The sequence below is a fragment of the Lissotriton helveticus genome, chromosome 9 (assembly GCF_964261635.1).
Source record: "Lissotriton helveticus chromosome 9, aLisHel1.1, whole genome shotgun sequence".
In the NCBI taxonomy this organism is placed as follows: Eukaryota; Metazoa; Chordata; class Amphibia; order Caudata; family Salamandridae; genus Lissotriton; species Lissotriton helveticus.
Genome location: NC_136070.1, coordinates 342,328,486 through 342,352,198, shown reverse-complemented (window position 1 = coordinate 342,352,198; position 23,713 = coordinate 342,328,486). Strand labels below are relative to the sequence as shown.

The following is a 23,713-nucleotide window of genomic DNA, read 5'->3' as shown; positions in this document are numbered from 1 at the left end:
GCTGGAAAGCTGAATGGGCAGGTGGGGATGTGTGTGGGCCGGGTCTTGGCTGAAAATGGAATATGAATTCCAGATTATTTTCTCTGCTTTGATAGATGCTTCTTTAGAATTGCTTGGCGTAGTTCTCTACGACTAAAGCCTCCAGAAATACATATTTCACTGTTGTAAATAACTTGTTTTAACTTTGCCAATAAATGGATAACAATGATAATAATTCATTCCTGGGTTTGCAGTGTTCCCAAACCACCATTTTGCAAAGCACCTATTGCCTGCAGTTTCGTTTATGTTTATGATTCATAATGCCTAGAAAAAAGTTGACTTTAGAATTTTTTTTCTGTTTCTCTTTTAATGTCAGCCGTTTTTCTTACTTCTCTGAAAAATCAAAACTATGATTCTTTGTGTGTTTGAATAACATTTGAATGTTCTAGGAGCTAGAAAAGAAATTAAGTCATGAAATAGATGAGCATCAACACGAGGTTTCAGTATTGCAGGATGATCATCGACAGAAGCTGTCTGAAATTACTCGCAGGCACCGTGAGGAGTTACGTGAATACGAGGATCGAATTGAGGAATTGGAAGAACAGCTACAGCAAGGTACTGGGCTGAGAGCTCTTGTCCCAGTTGTATGTTTCTTATGCTTTCTGTCCTTTGTGAATAGTTCCATCTTGTTATCTAATCCTCAAAGTTGTGTTGTCACTTCTGGGAAGTTTAATTAAATTAAAATGTGTAAGCTTGGGCTAGAAAATATACCAGGAATACAATATATAAGTCATTGTAGTAAAAAGGGTACCAAAGGGCAAGAAATGGACACAATAAATGTCAACGCATGGTTGTTTAGTTAAGCAGTTGGAGGGAGCAGTCTCCTGTAGGTATACAGTATGTTTTCAGTTCCTGCAGTGGACTAACTCCAGGCAACATAGCAGCAAGAGGCACTATAGACATGTGGAAGGGCCAGTCTGTACCAGAGTCATACAAAATTAGGGAAGTTTAAACATGCAACCTATGCGGCCTCCCAAAGGCTTATACCTAAAGCAGACACTTGTAATGGTACACAGGCTATTCTTTTGCAAGTTTTACTTAGTCGATAAGTGTTTTCAAAGAAAAATGCAGCTTTCTGTCCGGGATCGAGTCGCCATTTTTTGTTTGAAGCATCTTCAATCATTCTTAAGCTGTAAAGACAGATCCCCATCCACTTATATGGGAAGGGAAAGCAGGACAGCCAAATAAGGAAAATGTCCCTTATCGTTATTTTAGTCCTGTTATTTTTTGCTTTCCATTCTTCACAACTCCATTCCAGCCAGCCTGAGAGTATGCCATGGTGCGATCTTGCCTGTAGCATAACAAAACAAGCATTTGCAATGCAATAGGTCTTGCATTTACGCAAGTTTGAGCTATTGACATTGCAAATAATAATGCCTTTTATTTTTGTTTTAAAAACATAAATAATAGGCATTGTTATTTACAATGCCAATAGCTGAAACTCGCATAACTGCGAGACCTATTGCATTGCAAATGCTTGTTCTTTACAGTGCCTGTCATCCACGCAGAAATGGGTGGGGACAAGGAATCTGCCTGCCAGTGACTCAAGACCAAAGACTATGTCAGATTTTCCTGACAAGCAATGAGTAGATCCCTTGGTGCTATGCCAAGTGAATGTTTCCCCTGACAAATCACACATCATAATCAGACGAACTCCCACCAGATAACACCAGGCTCTGAAACAACTGCACCGGATCCCAGGGAAACAGAGGATAATATTGAAAGTACTGTGCACTTCAACATCATTTGGGAGAAATGGGTTAGCGTTCCTCCATAAAGCCCCTTTGACAACACCCACAGCCGGAGCCTTATGCAGCACTGTTTAGTCGGTCCAAAGGCCACAGGTCAAACCAGAGGAACACCCCGGAGACTATGCACACTTCTTGGAGCTCCTTGCACCCCGCGCCTGAGGGTCCGCCCAGCTTCGAGTCTTTCCAAAGTGCAGTGATGTCAGTTTATATACGCAGGTCTCTAAGCCACAATTTGGCCTCACAGGGACTGCGTCCTACCGAGGTGGGAGGGGCTTGTGCCCACCCACATGCCCTCGGTCCTCACAATGGACTGCATTGTCTGATAACCGGCAATGGATGTTTGGTTTGATTACTCATATGCCGACACCTGCCCTCTGAGATTTAACATAGGCAGATTCAGCCCTGCAAAGTGCCCTTCAGGAAACATGTTCAGTGTGTATCGTAGTGTATTGCAGCATTTACATAGCGCAACCAGGCGCCTAAGTGATTGCCACAAAAGAATTAAAACAAATGAATAAGGAGGGTAGACAAAAGCCGGGATCGAGTTGTAGTTGTGTGTAACATGCAGGCTTCAGAAAGACAGGATTTTTTTTAGTAAGCCAACAATAAAAAAGCCAGCTTCGTAAAATCGCCGCCGAGCTCACGGTTGTAAAAACAAGCCCGCGAGCAAATGAGACGCCGTGCGGTGCCCGCGCACATGAACTGAAAGCTAAGAGGAGACGCCATGCATGTGCACATCGGCTGTCCGTGCACGCACATGGTTTGTCTCACTTCGCTATCAAAAGCCACAACAATAGTCTCACCAAGGCGAACCAGCGCATGTGCTCCATTCGCTAGGCGAGACCTATAAACAAGAAAGTGAACTTTGACTGTTGGTGACACATAAGTAGGGAACCTCACTAGGGAGCTCCAAAGAACATTTGCGTTGGCTCTCCTGAAAAAGTTACAGCATTCGTTTAAAGACCTTTTCCCAGTTCTTCCTCTGACCCAAGCATTTCCCAACCAGTTCAGCTGAAAACAAGGACTTAGAGTAATAAAAGTTACGTTTTCTACCGGCACTTGATGTTTATCTAAGCCTTCAGAGCCGCAGTCCAAATGTTTATTTAACAATGCTGGGCTTGAAGCTGTTTGCTATATTGACACGTTGGGTTGTATGTGGGTTTTAGGAGCTGCTTTTCATATATAGATTAGCAATGATGATGACAAATGAGTTATCTTTATAATAATATTGGTAAGACTTTGACATTTTCTAAAAGGGATTTAAATGTACTCTCAACCAGTTCAACATATTGGTATTTACAATTTTGGAGCCTACTTGCCATCATTTGATTAAGGCCTTGGCACTTGTTGCAATATACATTTTGTCCCATGTTGCAATATACATTTTGTCCCATCATCTTTTGCTTTTATTTGTTTTAGGAACCACATCTGTTGGTGCCGGTGAACAGTCCAATGTTCTTGAGCTGCAAAAGAACCTTCAGAGCCCAGAAAGTGAAAAATCTGCTCAATCTGAGAAGATCAAGGAACTTGAAGACCAAGTAAGGGAGATTAAGGACCAGCTGTTATCTTCAGAATATGATAAGGACTTGTTGTTGAAAGAGAAGGAATCTGCAGCGCTGGAATTAATCCGATTAACTAACGAGTATGAACGGTTTAAACCAGAGTTAAGTGAACTAAAACGATCTGCTGTGGAAAGGGAAGATTTGGTAAAGGAACAAGCAACATATCTACTTACATCAGCTACAGAGGAGGAGGTGCTTAATTTACGGCAAGCACTGTCTGGTAAGCAGTCTTTTAGATTAAATACATCTTCTTGTGTGTGACATTAAATGTACTTTTCTTCGTAAAATAAAATGAAAACACTTGGTAAACACACTTTACAGCATGCTGTCTGTAGGCGATGAGATATATGGATAATTGGACCTAAAACATTAAAGTTGACCTGAGTTCTGTGAGACTTTTCCTTCTCTGTATGTGTTCTGGGTGAGCATTCCAGACTCTAGTGCACTATCATGCATGACTGTGACAACCCATTAAAGTACATTTGGGCTTAGTTCACAACAGTGTTTGCAGTATTGCACAACAAGCCCTACAAATATCCACACTGAAATGAAACCATTGAACGTGCCACTCCCTGAACTGGTATTACTTTTAGAGTTTAAGTAGTTCTTGTGGTATGGATGTTTCACTCATTGACAGCTTTTTGACACAGTGAGCCTGATTCCCTGTCCTTTTGAGATAAAATTTAAATTAGTTGTTGGGTTGAACCGTGGAAGCATATTATTTGGTGAAGTGCAGTTGAAGAACTCCCAAACAGGCGTAGATGCAATTTATTTTTGTGGCCCAGTCTCTTGGATAAACCGCTGTTTCCCTTAAACATTGTTCTGGACAAAATACATTTTTGTTTGTATTAAAACTAGAATGGCTGCCTATTCCATAATCTGTTAGATTCTTCCAGCATAACTCTTTGATATTGCTTTACGATCCTGTTAATCTGAACGATTTGCCACAGTACAAATAAACACCTGTATTCAGCGAGGAGGAAACAATTTTCAGAGTGGGGGGGCTGCATTCATTTTTACATCACTGAAGACCTAGGGATTGGGAAAAAATCCAACTGTCACACTAAGAACAAGTGTAGCAAATGTATTCAACAGGTCAATGGTACGGGTGTTGTATGTAGCTGGTGGGGTTTTTGGGAGAACACTGTTGCAAATATATTACTAAAGCATGGTGTGGTAGTGCACTGTTGTAGGAAGCAATCTCTGTAGATACTATACCAAAGTGAGGTATAGTGTGCACGGAGTCTAGTGGATCCTCAGAGGCTTACAGAGGCTTAATTAGATAATACTAAAAGCTCTATTTGTGATAGTGTGGTCGAGCAGTTAGGCTTGTCACAGGGAGGTATTAAGCATTTGTTGTGCACACTCGGGCAATGAAATGATTAAACACACTCTCAAAGACTGAATCTAAGACCAATTGATTTGTATCAAAAGTTATTACTCCATTATTTAATTATAGAACCAAGAGGAACTCCGCTGCAGGTAAATAACAGTTTAAAAAATAGCAATACTTTTCATATGCAATTGGTATCGTGTTGTAAAGGCCTAGAAGTACTTTACAGGAGTATTGAAAACAATTTGGCAATGTCAATCAAACAGTAGCAAACTTAGCAAATGTAGGAGATAGATATTTAGTGCAATAGGCAGAAATCCAATGCAATCCTGTGGAAGGAAAACAGTTATATGCAGTTAGAGGTAAGTACTCAACTTACAAATCCAGTCTTCATGGGTTTGGTCCAACACTGGGCAAGGTTGAGATCACTGTAGGTACTGTATCACCAGCGGCACTGGTGCGGGCTGGTGCAGAGGTCACTAGGCACAATGTTAGTCAATGGTGCCTGGGGGCACCCATAAAAGGCACAGTTTGCAGGTAAATACCCGCGGTTTCCGGCTACAGGTCCCAGTGGGTTAAATCAAGCACAGGGAAGGCCACAAAGCAGCATCAGTCATACACCACCAGCGGCATAGGGGCGGCCAGGTGCAGGGTGCAAATCAGCGGTGGGGGCCCACTGCACGTAAATGGGGATCTCGGTCGCACAAGGAGACTGTAGGCTCAGACCAGGAGACTTGAAGGTGACAACCAGCTGGGCAGCAAAGTTGAGATGTCGGAGAAGGCCTGGGCACCATCTGCTGGGCTACCTAAAGTCCACGAGCTGAGGATTATGGGGTGCCTTTAGGATTCTCTTTACTAGAGCCTGTTGCTGTCAGGGGGACCCTTGGTGAAGAGGCTGCTGGTGTCTTTGTGGAGTCCAGGAGAGGTCAGCCACTGATGGAGTCAAGGTCAGGATCGCTGGGGAGACTTTACTTGACAGGTGAGCCACTCGGACTCGAGCAGTGGGCGTCAGGTGCAGACTAGGCAGGAATTGCTGTTCCAGCTGGATCTGGAGTCCTTGTAGTAGGATTCTTATGGATAGGACCGCTGTCCTCGGGAGATCTGGTCTTTGTTGAAGAGTGGCAGTCTTCCTTGGGTTTCTGGAAGCCACTGGACAGGCATCGTCTTCTTCACAGGCTCTTGAAGCTGGAGACAGGCCGGTAGGGCTGTGTCCAAGTCAGTCATCATCTTCAAGCTTTGCTGCAGGGTGTGTTCTTTATCTTCCTTCTTCGTAGGTTGCAGGAATCTGAGGATCAAGGTTCAGGGGTGTCCCTAAATACTGATTTAGGAGCATTACAGGTATTGGTAGATGACAGCCAATGGGCTGCTTGCCTGTAGGGTAACTACACCATTTGAATGTCCCCTACCTTTGTAGAAATTTATAAGGAGGGGTTACCTCGGTGCAGGGCACCGTAGAGGTGGTCCTGGCAGAGAGGGGACACACTTCTCCTGACTACTAATTTTCCTGCCGACCTTTCCGCCAAAAGTCGGACTTGGTCAGGGGGATAGTTATCTCCACTAGCTGAAAGGCCCTAGCTAACATATCAAAGGGCAGGAAGCCTGTGAGGCTCTGCCCTGAATGCTATTCCTGCTAGGGGATAGGTGTGAAGCACCTCCACCCCATGCAGCCTTTGTCCCTGACACACAAGAGCTCCCACCTCTGGGGGTGTGAAACATGTCTGTGCGGGTATTGGCTGTTCTTAAGGGGGTATCTATAAGAAGCTCTTTTAGTGCATTTTGCAATAAATCCAACACTGGCATCAGTTCAGATTTATTATACTGAGAAGTTTGATACCAAACTTCTTAGCATTCAGTAAAGCCATCATGGAGCTGTAGAGTCCGTAATGACACTCCCAGCCCATGTACTCTCTATGGCTTCACTTGCACTTACAATATTGGGAAATGGTGCCCAATATTGTAGGGGCATATCTGCTCATGCAGATATGCCTTAATTTTTGTATTGTGCACCCTGCCTTAGGGCTGGGAGGCCTGCTAGAGGGGTGACTTACCTATGCCTCAGGCACTGTTTGTGGCCCACAGGGATGTGTGTCATGTTGACTCTTAGGTTTGTCTGCACCACAACACATAGTCTGCAATGGCAGTGTATATTTGTTAAATTGGGTGTCTCTGAGGGTGGCACAATACATGCTGCAGCCCTTAGAGACCCTCTCTAATCACACTGCCCTTGGTACCACTGATACCTTTTACGAGGGACTTCTATGTGTGTCAGAGGTATGCCAATTGTGGAAACAAAGGTACAGTTTTGGGAAAAAACACAGGCACTGGGAACCTGATTAGCAGGGTCCCAGTGCACATTCAGTCAAAGTGCATCAAATATCAGGTAGAAAGTGGAGGGTAAACATGCAAAAAGGGGCACTTTTCTACAACTGTCATTTACAGAGAGCATGTTTTCTATGGCCACTTCATTTGCTCAGACATACAGCTTTAACTATTAAAAAGTGCACAAATGATATTGTGTGGAAATCAAGTTTCAGGAAATGAGTATGGCGTGATTTGTTTTGGTTCTATTAAAATATTTGCTTTCATTACACTACAGGATTACAAAAAAAGTGTCCTTGGTTTGTGATTTCCGAACTGCTGATATATTCTGAAACATTTGTGCAGTTCATTGTGCACTATATTTAAATGTTAGAAAAAAGTGACGTCCTACAGCCTTTCCCTTTAAACTACCTCTTTCACACTTCACTTTGCAGAATCATCTCATTTTGTAGTCAGAGAAAGTAAACCACAACCTCCATGTTAAATGGACTTCCTATTTAGGACATGCTGTGTCTAAAATCCGTCCAACAATATAGTCCAAAAATAGCACCCAGTAACCTGATGCAAATTGAAGGCTTTCATAGCCTCGTCATTCTACAATAAAATGTGTCTTTGTTTTTTAGCTTGAGATTTGATCGCACATTAGAGTCTTTATGTTATTGAAGAGGCTTCTGACTGAGGAGTACTGATGTGTTTGATGCAGTGCTTTGCTTTAACAGAGGCGAAGGTGAGTTGAGAGTGTTAAATGTAAATGCCAGCATTTGTAAAGTGCACAGCTACCTCCATGGGCTAACCTGCCGCCGGAGCCAGGGATCAAACCGTGAACCCTGTGGTCCAGAGTCAAGCACCCTGGCCGCTGCGCCACACCATTTCCACACAGGGTATCAGCGAGAGCGCGTGCCTGGGACCTTTTTAGGAGTATTTGACAGAATCCTTGCTTCTCTACACAGTCTATTGGTGTTATGCTGCCTCCAAAATACCTCCAAACTCTGGTGGGCGACACAGTGGCATAGGAGAGTTAGGGGCCCTCATGCAAGCAATCAGAATGGTCTCTTTATCACTTGTTAAGATGTTCGAATATAGCCATAACTGGAGGGCAGAGGGCCCTTAGACTCCCGTTGCCACTTTATTTACTGGACTATTGAGAGCTAAGCCCTTGGGGCATGTGGGATTGAAGTTGGATTATTAGCACCTAAATACTGGCACCAAAAAAATATTTTACTGCCTTAAGAGGCTCCTGCCAATTGAGGGCAGAAGAATGAATCGAGATGGTTAATAAAATAGACAGCCGTTTGCCAGAAGATATTGCGTGACATTTGACCTATTTCTTTGAAGCACTGCAAATGTTACCAGATAAAAACTCAATTTAAAGATATCTTTATTGGTTATTCACCTTTTGAATTCCGTCATGGTTATTTTTTGGGGTGCTGCAGCATCCATATCACCCCTACTTCCAGCGCCTATGATACTGAATTTCATATTTAATATGCAACTCTCACAGAGATTAGAACTCCCTTAACTTCACTGAGGCATTGTCACTTAATAACCGCTGGTGTCCAGTATTGGATATTTCATAGATTCACATGCTTGAATCATTCCCTGTCGTCGAAGGGAGCCAGTTACGCAGTGGTGTTGTGTAGAGCAGCCGAAGCTCTCCACCTCGAACTCCCTACGGTGGCCGTCAGGACTAACCTCCTGACAGAAGTGCTCCAACCGGCGGCTACCTCTTCAGAGCCCTTGCTGCCGTTTCAAGAAGCAGTGGATAGGAATGTGGCCCGACGCCATCGCCCGGCTCCGGGCGACTCCCTCTTCCGTCCCCCACATCCCACCCCGAGAGCTTGGTGGTCCAAGCCTCAGCTTCCCAAAGCGCGTTCCCTACCGCACCTCCGGATATGGAATCGAAGAAGCTGGATCAGTTTGGCAAGGAACTGTTTTCATCTGCCAGCTTAGGGCTGCGGTCGGTGAACACCCCATGCCTCTTGGGCCGTCATACCCGCTCTCTGTGAGACACGGTTGCGCAGGTGCTGCCCAACTGCCTGGTGGAGGTCCAGGCAGTTCTCTACCAAGCGATTGCGGCCGGGAGAGATGCAGCAAAGTTCACCATACGTTGTGGGCTGGATACCGCCGACTCACTGGGCAGGTCGATTTCCACGATGGTGGCATTTCGGTGCCATTCCTGGTTAAGGCCAACTGGCTTCTCAGGGGATGCCCAGAACACCTTGATGGACATACCCTTTGATGGCATTCGCCTTTTTGGCACCAAGGCAAACAGTGCGTTGGAGCGCTTCAAGGACTCTCCAGCCACGGCCAACTCTGCCTCCTGCTTTTCACTACTTTCGTGGCCACGGGAGGGGCGCCCCACATCGTTCGCAAAGCCGCAGGCCATAGCAGCAACAACCTCAGTGTGGCCGCGGACATGAGAACCGTCGAGGCGGTTCAGGGGGCCAGCGGGCGGGCCAGTCCACTTCCAACCCTGCAGCATTCACTTCAAAGCCTTCCTAGTCAGACCTTTCAGGCCCATCAGACGCCATTGGGTGGACGAATACGCCATCATCTCCACCACTGGCGCAACATCACTTCGGACTTCCAACCCTGCAGCATTCACTTCAAAGCCTTCCTAGTCCGACCTTTCAGGCCCATCAGACGCCATTGGGTGGACGAATACGCCATCATCTCCACCACTGGCGCAACATCACTTCGGACAAGTGGTTGCTGCAAATTGTACGAAGGGGCTACTCCCTCCCCTTTGAGGCAAACCCTCCAGCCATGCCATCTCAGTACCACCGCATGTCGGGGGATCATTTGGCGCTTCCCCAGCAGAAAGTTGCGGCCCTCTTGGCCAAGGGGGCCAACGAACGCGTTCCGACGCCAGAATTAGGTCGTGGTTGTTCCCACTACTTTCTGGTTCCAGAGAAGGACAAGGGCCTGCATCCTATTTTAGACCTTCGGAACATCAACCGCTTCCTCCTGAAGAAGTTCAAGGTGCTCACGCTGGCTCAGGTCTTGTCTGCCCTCGACCTGCAAGACTGGATGGTGGCGTTGGACTTGCAGACCGCCTATTTCCATATCCCCGTCCTGCCTGCCTACAGACGCTACCTGCGATTTATGGTAGGCCACAAGCATTTTCAGTTCACCGTGCTCCCCTTTGGCCTTACCAGCACCCCTCGGGTGTTCAAAAAAGTGATGGCGGTGGTCGCAGCTCATCTGCGCACATCAGGGGTTTCAGTCTTCCCCTATCCTGACGACTGGTTGTTGAAGGCGGGCTCGCCCCTGTCGGTTGTCTCCCACCTCCAGACTACGGCCGACCTCCTGCATTTGCTTGGGTTCTCCATCAACGTGCCGAAGTCGCAACTGATTCCCTCGCAGAAGCTCCTTTTCATCGGAGTGGTTCTTGACTCAGCGCGGTTTTCTGTTTATCCTCCTGAACAGGTAGTCCAGGACATTCAGGTTATGATTCCGATCTTTCAGCCCCTGTCCCGGGTTTCGGTCAGGATGACCCTTTGGCTGCTGGGCTTGATGGCCTCCTGCATCCTGCTGGTGGATCATGCCAGATGGCATATGCGGGCTCTGCAGTGGGACCTGAAGTTTCAGTGGGCACAGCGTCAGGGCAACCTGTCCGATCACGTCCAGAACTCGGCGGGCACTGCATGGCAATCGCAGTGGTAGTTCACGAATCGCGATTGGGTCAATGGCAGATTCCTCTCCCTTCCCCAACCTGAGCATACAGTTGTGATGGACGCGTCGCTTCTGGGACGGGGCGGTCACATGGGGGAGGTGGAGATCAGAGGCCTCTGGTCTCCATCGGAGTCCCAGCTTCACATGAACCTGTTGGACCTTCGGGCAATCCATCTAGCACTGAAGGCATTCCTTCCCTCTGTCCGGGGAAGTGTAGTGCAGGTGTTCACAGACAACACCACCGCCATGTGGTACTGCAACAAACAGGGCGGGGTGGGGTCGTGGACCCTATGCCAAGAGGCTCTGCGTCTCTGGTGCTGGAACATCAGGGCATGTCCCTGGTGGTTCAACACCTGGCAGGTTCTCTGAACAGCAGGGCGGACGAACTCAGCCGTCGGTGCATGATGGATCACGAATGGCATCTGAACTCGGACATGGTGCAATGTCTCTTTCAGCAGTGGGGAGAGCCTTGATTAGATCTGTTCGCCACCGAATAGAACGCGCAGTGTCATCAGTTCTGCGCGTTGGAATTTCCAAGGCGGCACTCGCTCGGCGACGCTTTTCGTCGCGAGTGGAGTTGCGGTCTGTTCTACGCCTTTCCGTCTATACTACTTCTGCCCAGAGTGCTGAAGAAGATCAGGCGCAACCGGGCCCAAGTTATTCTTGTGGCTCTGGACTGGACTTGAAGAGTATGGTATCCCGAGCTACTCCGTATGAGCATCGATCCTCCAATCCGTCTGCCTCTTCGGAAGGATTGTGTGTCACAGCAGCAGGGGGCGGTCCTCCACCCGAACCTGTCCAGCCTCCACCTCCTTGCTTGGAGATTGAGTGGCAGAAGTTGACGTCCTTTGACCTGCCTCCCGAAGTTTGTAATGTATTCTTAGCAGCCAGGCGTTCCTTCACAAAAATGGTATACGCCTGTAGGTGGAATAGGTTTGTGGCATGGTGCACAGCAAAGGCTGTGGATCCCCTTTCTGCCCCTCTTTCAGAGGTCCTTCTTTTTCTTCTTTCTTTGGCCCAGCAGGGCTCTGCTCTGGTCACTATCAAGGGTTATCTCTCTGCCATTTCCGCCTTCCTGAGGCTCCCAGATCAGCCTTCCCTTTTCATGTCCCCGGTGGTAAATAGATTCTTGAAAGGCATCACGCACATGTTTCCTCCAGTTCCGTTCGTGATGCCTCAGTGGGACTTGAATCTAGTTCTTACCTTTCTGATGTGCGCTCCCCTTGAGCCACTTCATAATTGCCCTCTTTGTCTTCTAACTCTAAAGACTGCTTTCTTGGTTTCCATCACCTCTCCCAGAAGAGTGAGTGAGCTCCAGGCTCTTTCTTCGAAACCTCCTTTCCTTTCTGTCCATCCGGACAAAGTTATTCTGAGAATTCGTCCTTCCTTTTTGCCAAAGGTTGTCACTGCCTTTCACATCGGACAGAACATCACTTTGCCCACCTTCTTTCCGCCTCCACATCCTTCTAAAAAGGAAGAGAGGCTCCATCGTCTGGACCCTAAACGTGCACTCTCTTTCTATCTGAGCCGCACACATAGTTCCGGGTGGATGACCAACGCTTTGTTGGCTACGTGGGCGCAAAGAAAGGCCGGGCTGTGCACAAACGCAGCATTTCTCGGTGGGTCGTTCTGTGCATAAAGGCTTGTTATTCCTTGGCTAAAAAAGAGCCTCCGGTGGGGCTGCGTGCCCATTCTACCAGTGCAACGACAGCCACTACTGCTCTGGGACGCGGCGTTCCCTTGCAGGACATTTGTCAGGCTGCTACGTCTGCCTCGCTGCACACGTTTACCAAGCACTACTGCCTGGACAACCAAGTCTGGAGAGACAGCTTCTTTGGCCGTTTGTCATGTGACCTTGGTTCGCAAACCCACCACCGGGGTTGGTATTGCTGGGGTATCTATTCTAAGGTAAGGAATCTATCACTAGGTGTTTCTTTCAGATGCACAAGTTACTTACTTTCGGTAACGTTAAATCTGTAAGAAACATTAGTAGTGATAGATTCCTTACCGCCCCACCCATCCTCCCCATTCTGCGAACTGATTTATAGGGTTAAGGTCATCCCTTTCAGAGCCCTAGTTTCATGGCACCAGTCGTCAGTATCTTGCATGGCTCTGCGTTCCTGGTACGGAAAGTTGTGTACAGAACTGACGTCAGCCCGCGTGGGCGCGTCTAAGGAGCTTCGACGTCCTCACGATACAACGACGCACGCAGGGCCGCTCGACGACGCCTACCAACGCGCAGGGGTACTGCTGACGAAAAACTTTCCGGATCCAATCTGACGCCTGCGTGTAATTCTATGCTCAGGAATCTATCACTACTAATGTTTCTTACTGATATATCGTTACCGAAGGTAAGCAACTTGTGCTTCAAGTTTGGTCCTTTTTAAAAAAAAAGTACATGGATAGGCTATTAAAGTGACTTTGCATTGCCATTATAGCCTTTAATACTATTACATACTGCTTTACTGTGGTAGTGTGGGACTCACACTTCAACCAGGAATGAACTGCAATTACAGGTAAGTAACTAATGTTCTTATTTATTTGAGTGTGCTGTCCAATTATTACTAATTGTCGTTGTACTCCTGCTGGTAACTGGAAAAAGGGATTCATTTATTGACAAGAGCTCAGCTTAAATTAAAAACTTTCAATAAGCAGCCTCATTTGAAAGCCATGTAATTGTTAATTATGCAAATCAGTATCAATTTCGCCTGGGAAGAATTTCGAACACGAGTGGCCTACATAGCTAGTAGTCGGTACAAAAGAACAATTTCAGATTGGACTGGCAAATAAAGAATGCTTGATGGCCTGCGACTGCGTAAATGGAAGGCAGGCCAGTACTTTCCAAGACCATCACCTTTTTCCTTGAATACATATTAACGATGTAGGGTTAGCGCATTTAATACATTTCTGTTATGAAGAAGTACTGCCTTAGTTGCTGATTATGCCAGCGCACACTCAACACAGTCAAAAGTCAAAGTGCCACACCAGCGTTTCTGTGAAATGTACTACAGCAGCACACATGCGAGGCAGCAGCTTGGAATTCTGGTCATGTCTACAACACAAGACATTGCTGTTTTGTTATAGATACAAGGACACATGAACAGGTCAGACGAGAATTTGCTCACAGATTTGACAGCTTTAGCCTCCCATCCACCTCACAGGCAACATATGATAATGCTGCTCGTTAATTTATATGCAGTTTGTGGCTCAATCATCGTTTCATGATGTGAAATGAGCAAGGCACCTTTATCAATAATCTTTGCTTCATTTTTTCACTTACAACGCAGCCTTACTGGAGAGTTCCAGAGCTCATAAAATATAGCTGACCGTCATATGCATTAATGTATTAGGTACAAAAGATGCCACTCTACGCAAAAGCCAAATCGTTGGACGTTATGACACATCGTTTTAAGCCATAGGAGAATGTATTTCATTTCTGATAGTCGTATGTGAAAATGTAACTCCACTAATCAAGTGGCAAAACTATTGTTCCAGCAAGAAACAGTTTTCTTCATTGCTTATTAATGAGAATCTTTTTGTTTTGCATATTTGATAAACGCAATTTGATAAGGTGACTGAGAAGGGTAAATAAAAGTGCAGACTCAGTTAAAGACTGAAAGACTCTCAGTTTGAAAATGTGGTCAATGTACAATTGAAGCACTTGAATAATTCAATGTAGAAAACCATATGCCGAAACTTGATCGTGTACATTTATTGTTTTGCAGATGCAGAAAACGAAATAAAGAGACTTAACTGTTTAACTCAGGTAAAAATAGCAAACATCTCTATGGTGCTACCACAAAAAATATCCTAAACGTGTGTTTACAACAAAATAAAAAAGTTATGTGGATCGCATTTTAGTGTTTTCTATTACTGTGTGGATTGGAATTAAGTTTAAAGAGCAGTTAACCATGTGTGTTTCCATGCAAGCCGATAAAATCGTTTAATACGGGTATTATAGACAAAAAAACAACCAAAAAACAACTTCCCTGATGTCTAGTGGTGCATTCCTGTTGCACGATCGCAGCCCCACCCATAAGCCCGCAACAGGAATGCACTTTGGAGAGACACAGGGGGACAGGTAAAAATATTTCCTCTCCCCCGTGTCTCTGCTCTCATTATCCCTCTCAGGAGCAAGGACTTACTTAAAACAGGTCTTCCTCCCTTGATGCGCTGGAAGCAAATGGCTTCCAGCACTTCCCCAGTGCCTGTGGATGATGTCGGCTCTCTATGTGCGTGCTGACGTCATCAGTTCGCTGTGTTTGGGGGCAGTGGAAGCGATTCCGCTGCCTTTCCTAGTGGGGGCAGGTGACATCACGGGCCCACGGGGGAGCCAGCGTGTCCCCCACTGGTGGGTGCAATGAGGTGCTGGACACGTCCTTAGCACCTGAGCACAGGAACTCGATTAGTGATTGTAGGGCAGTTTTTGTTTAAAAACCCCCCCAAAGAACAGTACAAATGGGCATGTACTTTCATACTCAAATGAGTGACTGTGTTTCTTTCAATTCTAATGGCGGGTGCCAGCACTTCTCTGCATTGGGTCGATACTTTTCATGGGAGAGTATCCATTTTAAGTGCTGATAAAGAATACATGTTGGTAACATTCACAAGCGATACTAGCTGTGAAATTAAACACCCTTTTTGACACTGCATTTCTTACACTTTTTAAGTGAGACAAGCCATCCTGGGAAGTATGAGCTTTCCTTCACCGACTTTCACCTAGTTTTCTGATGGAGTTGAATGCAGCCTTTGGATGATCTGAAGGGTAAATGTAGTTCTGCCCCCTCTGTAGAATCACGTTTTAAATTATTTCCAGACAGCTGTGGTGTCAAAGTCCGACTTAAGTATATTTGGGAGCTGGATGCTGAATGTGGTTGGCGGAGAAGCCAGAGTGGCCATGAATATAAGCAGCATGGTTAATTACTGTTATTTCATCGCACCAGAATTTCTTAAGTGGGGTCCCGCTAAATCCAGGGGTGGGGAAATAACACACAATTGCAAGCTTTTGGAGGCGTAATATGTATTGGTCTTTATGCACTGATTCTTGGTCTGTCCCCCCCACCCACCAGAGTTTCACACTGAGATTTGCAGTGCTGTCAGTGACCAAAATCTTCTTGTGCAAAACAAAACATTTAATGCTGATGGGCACAGCAACTATTATTGTCAGCACCGAGACCGCAATCCTAAATGTCCTAGTCGATCTTCACATGTCACTTGACTCGTACCAATGTAGCCTTCTCATCCTACTTGACCTATCGGCCGCGTTTGACACATTTGACCACACCCTGCTCCTCAAAGTCCTCCAGGAGAGAGCAGGCATTAAAAGGACGGTACTAAAATGGTTCTCCTCCTTCTTTCACAACCGCTCACAAAGAATAAAAATCAACAACTTTGAGTCTGACCCCCTCCCCGTCAGTAGAGGAGTTCCACAAGGGTCAGTACTCTCTGACACTGCGCAGGCCACACCACCAGGCTGCCTCCCGCCTACCCAGGAGCACCAGGCATAAGGGGTCCAGAGAACAGCACCAACCGCCACTGCAGGGTCGTGCTGGCCCCAGACACTGCGCAGACCACACCACCAAGCCACCTCCCGCCTACCCAGGAGCACCAGGCATAAAGGGTTCAAAGAACAGCACCAACCGACACTGCAGGGTTGTGCTGGCCTCAGACACTGCGCAGTCCCCACCGCCAGGTCGCCTCCCGCCTTCCCAGGAGCACCAGGCATAAGGGGCCCAGAGAACAGCGCCAACCGCCACTACAGGGTCGTGCTGGGCCAAGACCTCACGGGGGAAGGGCCCACATCATCAGTCACCGTAGGGAGCAAGGAAGCAGCGCTGCAGGGCCCACCACCACCGCTTCCCGCCTCTGGGCCACTAGGCTCACTGACTTCAGCACGCCTCAAGTTTCCCTCGTCAACTGAAGCCCCCAGCAGAGCGACAGTCCCCTGACGCACGCCCGACAAAGCTCCATCGGACGGACAAGACAAGAGGCCTACCCACCGCTCCACAAGACAGGCCCAGACGCCAGCAGGCCCCAAGGGGCAGATAGAGGAAGGCCAGCAGCAGGGCTGGTGGCAACATGGCGGGCCAGCGCAAAAAAGGGGACCGCACGCTCCCAGAGATGCTGGCGAAGGGCCAAACAAAGACAGACAAAGGGCCATCCTCGCCAGAAGCCGCGAAACAACAGCCTAGTCCCTCCGGAGCGGACGCTCCCATCACTAAGTCCTTCCTAGAAACTTTATTCAACTCGCTCAGAGATGACTTCAGGACACTACAACAGGATGTGGCGGGAGAGGTCAGGGAGATCAGGCGGGAGGTGGACGGCCTTGGAGAACGAGTGGCGGCCATTGAAGAGAAGGACCAAGTCAGGAGCGAGGAGGTAGAACAACTACAACAAGAGGTCATCCGTTTGAAGGACCAGCAGCTGGATCTTCAGGCACATGCGGAGGACTTGGAGAACCGATCCTATCGGAACAACATACGGGTCCGAGGGGTCCCATTGAAGGAAGAGGGGGCCGACGTCGCTGGCTATTTACAAGCTCTATTCCGTGACATTCTGGGGGAAACATCAGACTTTGAAATAAGGATTGACAGAGCACACCGAGTGGGTCTACTTAGGCGCTCACAAGCTCTCCCCCCCCCCCCCCCCCCCCCCCGGACATCCTAGCTTTTTTGTCGGACTTCCCTCTTAAGGAAAGGATCCTTAGGGAAGCGAGACGGAACCAACCCCTACGGTTCCGCGACTGCCCAGAGGCCCTCTATCAAGATCTCTCGGCCATAACCCTCCAGAAACGGAAATCCTTCAAAGTAGCTACAGACTTTTTGCCTAGGGAAGAGATCTCTTACTCGTGGGGACACCCGTTCAGGTTGATTTTCAAATGGAACGGAACTCTGCAACATTTGCGATTGCTTCAAGACACTTGCGCACTTCTAGGGATAGAGCAACCGGAAGACCACTCGCCCAAACACCAGTCACAAAGGCAAGCCTTGGACGGATGGCAGACAATCGGACGCAGGCGTACACTCAAACTGCAATTGAAGCCCGAAGCCCACGTCATCTCACAGGAAAGGGCCACTGCCATTCGGGAGGTGGCCAAGGAAACGTCGACCTCTGAATAAGTTCTAGCCAGGGGGGACACTAAACTCATCTACACTGCACGCGCGGGGGGCAACGATGGCCGCCACTTGGAACCGATTCACCAGGTAACGTTACCACAGCCCTGCGATGGACTGGCAGGTCTGGTACATTGACCTTTCACTGTTTTGGGGTTGGGGAAGGGGGTTTGTCGTCGGGGGGTTCTAAGGGGGGGTCGGGGGTTGAGTTGGGACGGGGGGATGGTTTCGGGTTGAAGGGGAGGGGGGCTCCGGTGTGGTGCAACGTAGGCAGCGCGGGACTGGTTGTCTGGACGGAAATGCCCAGTGGTGAGGAGACCTCTACCTACAATTCCCCGCGACTGAACCCACTCTGCAGATTATTTCCCTTAATGTCAAGGGGCTCAACAACCCCATCAAACGCAGGGCTGTCTTATCCTTCCTAGAGAACTCCAGGACGGAGATATGCCTTCTGCAGGAAACGCATCTGCTACTCAAAGACTGGCATCGTATGCGTTCCAGGGCATTCCCAACACAATATTATTCCTCCACCGCAGAGAAGGAAGCAGGGGTGGCCATTCTGTTTGCGCGCCATTTCAGGGGACAGATGGGAGACAAAGTCGCGGACATAAAAGGGAGGCTCCTGGCTTATAAAATACAAATAGGGGGTGGTCAGCAGTCATCGGGTCAATTTATTTGCCCAACACCAAACAAGAATCCTTTCTCACGGGGGCTCTGGCGGACGCATTGGCCCACAACATTAACTCAACGCTAGTGGGGGGCGACATTAACCTCGTGATGGACTCCGCGAAAGATAGGTCAGGCCAGAGGTATGGCAATACGGGTGCAATATCCAAGGAAGGGGAGCAATGGTTAGTGAGCCGAGGGTTTGTGGACCTCTGGAGGAAGACACACCCTAATACCCCGGGATACACCTTCTACTCACATGTACACCACACGTACGCACGCTTGGACTATTTCCTAGGGTCCTCGGAGGTGGCGTCCCTGATCACGGACACGGAAATCGTCCCTGCAGCACTCTCCGACCATGACGCACTCCCACTACACATACGGGTTCCTAGAACCAAGGCACAGAAGGGTAGATGGCGCCTTAAGGAAACTCTCTTACACAGCAAAGGGGTCACACAACAGCTCACCACGCGCATCACTGATTACTTAAACACAAACGACACAGCAGACATCCCTCTGACAGCATTGTGGGGGGCTTTGAAGGCGGTAGTGCGTGGAGAACTAATCGCGATAGCGGCAGCGGAAGCTCGGGAGCGCCGAGACAAACGACAGACGCTGTCCGACCAGGTGCTTGAGCTGGAGCGGGTCCACAGCAGAACAAGGGCCCCCAGAATATGGCGCAAGCTTAAAGCGGCAAGGGTCCAGCTAGCGATCCTTGACCTGGACAGAGCGGAATACGTGGCGCTGCGATTGCGTCATACATATTACGTGGGTGGAGACAGAACGGGCCGCTTGCTCGCCAGTAGACTCAAGGCTAAGGTCCTCCGCTCAAAGATCTCGTCCCTTCTGGATAGCAACGGGCAAGAGCTACAGGAAGACGAGCAGATCGCTGAAACGTTTCGGGCATTTTACGCATCGTTATACGCGGCGGAGCCTGGCCTGGACAAAGGAGAGGCAGACTCGTATCTGCGGACGTCGACGGTCACGGCCCTCAACGAGACGACTGCGCGTTCTCTTGATGCACCGATAAGAACGGACGAGGTAATCACGGCAATAGCGCGCCTCAAGCTGTTCAAGGCGCCAGGCCCGGACAGCTTCTCGGCGGGCTTCTATAAAACATTTTGCCATCTGCTAGCCCTGGTGCTGACTAGATTATTTAACTCTTTCCAAGGCACCGGCTCCATTCCGCGTGACATGCTAGAGGCTGACGTCATCGTCCTGCCGAAACTAGGGAAAGACAAGACCAACTGCGCAGCATATAGACCCATATCGCTGCTCAACCTGGACTTAAAGCTGTTCACCTGCATACTAGCCGCAAGGCTAGGCCCCTGCCTGCCAGGCGTCATTGAACCTGATCAAGCAGGATTAATCCCGAATAGGCAATGTGCGGACAACACGAAACGTCTGCTGCACGTCATTGACAAGGCCCACTTCAATGACTCGGACACAGCCCTCATCTCGGTCGACGCGGAAAAGGCGTTTGACAGGGTTGACTGGGGTACTTAGACTCCACCCTGGCACGCTTCGGGGTAGGGGAACGCTTCCGCACCTGGGTCGCTAGTTGCTACGCTGCCCCACAAGCGGTCATTAGGGTTAACGGGGTGTGTTCCAAACCATTTGCAATCCAACGTGGGACCAGACAGGGGTGCCCACTCTCCCCACTACTTTTCGCTCTTTACATCGAGCCTTTCGCACAAAGGGTCCGAGACAACCCAGCGATTACCGGAGTCACATTTTAGGGGGAAGCGCAGACCATAAGCCTGTATGCGAACGACATCCTAGCAGCAGTGGAGGACCCTCTCAAATAGATCCCAGCGTTCTTAACAGAAATAGAGGCGTTCGGGAAGGTCTCGGGGTTTAAAATGAACATCGGGAAGTCCCTGGTACTCCCACTGGGGCTCAATGCCCGGGCGTCTAGCAAGCTACCTCAAAATATAGGGGGGCTCGCCTTCAGCTTGTCGGTGCCCTACCTAGGCATATCCCTGACACCTAGCACTGTACAAACCGTGGAACAGAACTATTCGGATCTCCTTGGTCGGCTCCTAGGCGACTTGGCGAAATGGCGCCAACACTCACTATCTTGGTTGGGGCGGGTGGCGGCGATAAAAATGTCTCCGCTGCCGAGGGTCCTATACTTATTCCAGACACTGCCAGTCACACCCCCACTGGGCCTGCTTAATAAACTCCAAGATGCTATCCGTCAGTTTGTCTGGGCTTGGAAAAGACCGCGGTTACGTAGAGACCTCACCGGACACGCCACGTCGGTTGGAGGACTGGGCATCCCAGACCCAGAGATATTTTCAGGCGGGGCAACTCAGATATCTCTTAGAATGGCACCGCCCCAAATCTGAAATGAGGTGGCGGTTCCAAGATCGCGCAATGACCCGGATGCCACTGTGGAGAGTCCCGTTCTTGAGGCGTCGAGACCGCCCCGCATACATGAAGAAATCTCCTATCACACGCACTATATTGCAGGTGTGGGACAAGGTGGCGGTGCCTAGGGGCCTCACTACCTATCCATCGCCAATGACACCCTTGTTCGACAACACAGCTTTTGAGCCGGGCACGGTCCATGGCTCTTTCCCTCACTGGAGGTCTTCGGAATGCAGGTCAGCGAGTCACCTATTTGACCTGGAAGGATTTATGCTGCTGCAAACCCTACAGGAGACGTACGCGCTCCCGTGGCTCCCGCGTTTTCAATACTTTCAAATCCGTCACTGGCTCACGAGCAGAGACGTGTTACCGCAGGTCAGTAGGCACCTCACACCCTTTGAAAAATGGCTCCACACCAAGAAAACAGATAAGCAGGCGATAACGGATCTGTACAAAATGCTGTGCCCGCCGCTTCCCGCATCGCGTTCAGCGGGTCAAAAAAGATGGGAACGGGAACTGGGCCGATCCCTCATCGATAAGGAGTGGCAAGATATATATTATAGGGCCCACCACACTGCGAGGAATGTGGCTAGCAAGGAATCGGCAGTCAAGATAGCTTACTATTGGCACCTGACGCCAGCACGGCTTCACCAAAGTAACCCTCGCCGTAATCCTCAGTGCTGGTGGGGCTGCGGACATGTAGGCACTTTAACCCACATACTCTGGGACTGCGCGTAAGTGCAGGAATTCTGAGAGCAAGTACTTAGGGACATAGATAAGTACTTTGATACAGATATACCTCGCTTCCCAGCTTACACAGTACTGGGGCTACCCAACAAAATCACCTTTCCACTCAAATCACTCAGAGGTAAACAAATGGGGCTGGCGATGGGGGCGGCGACACAACACATTCTTTTGCTATGGGGCTCCACAAGGAAACCCACACATACGGGGTGGCTCCACAGGCTCTGGTACACAATGGGCATGTAAAGAATACAGGCCTCCCTCACTCAAACACAAGACACGTTCCTGGACACCTGGCAACCCCTGGTAGACCTCTTGTCCGATGAATTTAACGAGCTAACCTGCCCAAAATACCTCAAGGTTCTCCGACTCGCTGACGAATTCGAGAGACCAGCTGCCCCACCCACCTAGAGCTCTTAGATTCTATAGCTGTTACAATGACCACCAGTGTAATGCCCACACCGGAGAGGGATGATCCAGGGAGGGGGAGGGAGGGAAGGGGGGAGGGGGGACTGTTCAGTTGGGACTGTTCAAGGCAATGCCGCTCAACACCGCGCCCACGCCTGCTCGCATGGACACATCTCCCATTCCCGTTTGCACACGGATCAACCGAGAGGTGGGGGGGCCGGAATCAGAGACGGGGTGTGTTCCCCAAGATTTACACTGCCTGCCTTGTGTTGTGCTTTATTTCTTGAAATGCAATAAAAATGATTTAATCCAAAAAGTTCATACAAAATGAGTTCACGTGCAGCATTATCTTGTCCAATAAAGGAAAGAATAATATATTGTATACTCTAAAAAGGTGAAAGATTAACAGTTCAACCTTGTTGCAAATGTAATATGTCTACTATGGTTGGTATTTAAAGCAGGCATCTTCACAAACTAATTGCTGGAGTCTGACTTTTTGGCGGACAAAATGGCCTTCTGTATTGCCAGGCCCCTCTTCTTCAATAAGCGTAAGACGCCGCTCGGCCATGTATCTCCCAAATCTGGCCAACTGTGATGGTAGGGAGCAGGAAAATAAAACCAAAGCTGCATCTTTCTCTGTCCGGACCCCGTTGCGTAGCCATATTTGTTTTAAAAGCTTCTGATGGGGCTGTAGCATACCGGGACAACAACAAATCAAATGTAGCCGAGATTCTACATCTGATTTTAAGGTCAAGGGACGTCCACCCTGGATTTAATTCTTTAATTGGGAGGGGCACTAGTTTGGCCCATAAAAATGTTTTTAGTGCTTTCCTCCCCAGCACTTGGATAATATAGAGCTGGATTTTTTTAAAACAAATTGTCTTTGTCAAGTGGCACATATACTGCCGGTGCGTGTAACAAGAGGGAGAGAGAGGACTAGATAGCTAGTCCGAGTCCCCGAGGGTTTATATGTGATTAATCAAAGAGGACTAGCTTAAGTTGACCAAAGTGTTGCAGTACTCTAATTAGTTCTGTCACGGGCACCTTGTTGGTGTATTCCTGAAGCCCTCACCCACCAACCTAGTTGGTGGCATGCTTCATCATCGGGCCCACCCAGTGACACCTAGTATGTCTGGTATATTGCTGAGAGTGCAGTGAGTGAGGTTGAGTGAGTTGTGATTTAAAACGGCTTGGTGGTGGTCCCAGTACCCGAGGGTAAATTAAATTTTAATAACTGGGCCGTCACCAGCGGTTAAAAGTAAGGCTACAGGACGCGTAAGGGTGGTGAGTTACTGCCCCCTGCGTCCTTCAGATGGTCGACATGTTTCAGCCAGTGCCTTAGAGTATTCTGGCTTTCCTCAGGACCGTTTTTTAAAAGGTGTGGTGAAATAAAACAGACTTAGTGTTGTGGTACAGACTATGTGATACACTCACTCAACCTCACTCACTGCACTCTCAGCAATATACCAGCTCCGCTGTAATCAGGCGTCGTAGCACACCCGGGACATACTAGGTGTCACTGGGTGGGCCCGATGATGAAGCATGCCACCAACTAGGTTGGTGGGTGAGGGCTTCATGAATACACCAACAAGGTGCCCGTGACAGAACTAATTAGAGTACTGCAACACATATACTGCCGGGCCATAGACCCCAGGGACATCCGCACAATCAGAACATATATATTTGACTTTGACATTTTGCAGAGTAGTACCCAAGAAAAATTAAAGG

The 23,713-nt window shown here is 48.5% G+C and overlaps 1 protein-coding gene across 1 annotated transcript in view; it reads left to right on the top strand.

Moving 5' to 3' along the window:
* The window catches only part of TRIP11 (thyroid hormone receptor interactor 11), a 441,702-nt gene that overhangs the window by 187,772 nt on the left and 230,217 nt on the right, over window positions 1–23,713 (top strand). The window contains exons 6-8 of the mRNA XM_078660069.1: window positions 429–594; window positions 3,210–3,572; window positions 14,405–14,445. Of these exons, the coding sequence (XP_078516195.1) occupies window positions 429–594; window positions 3,210–3,572; window positions 14,405–14,445 (570 nt within the window). The remainder of the gene's footprint in view (window positions 1–428; window positions 595–3,209; window positions 3,573–14,404; window positions 14,446–23,713) is intronic.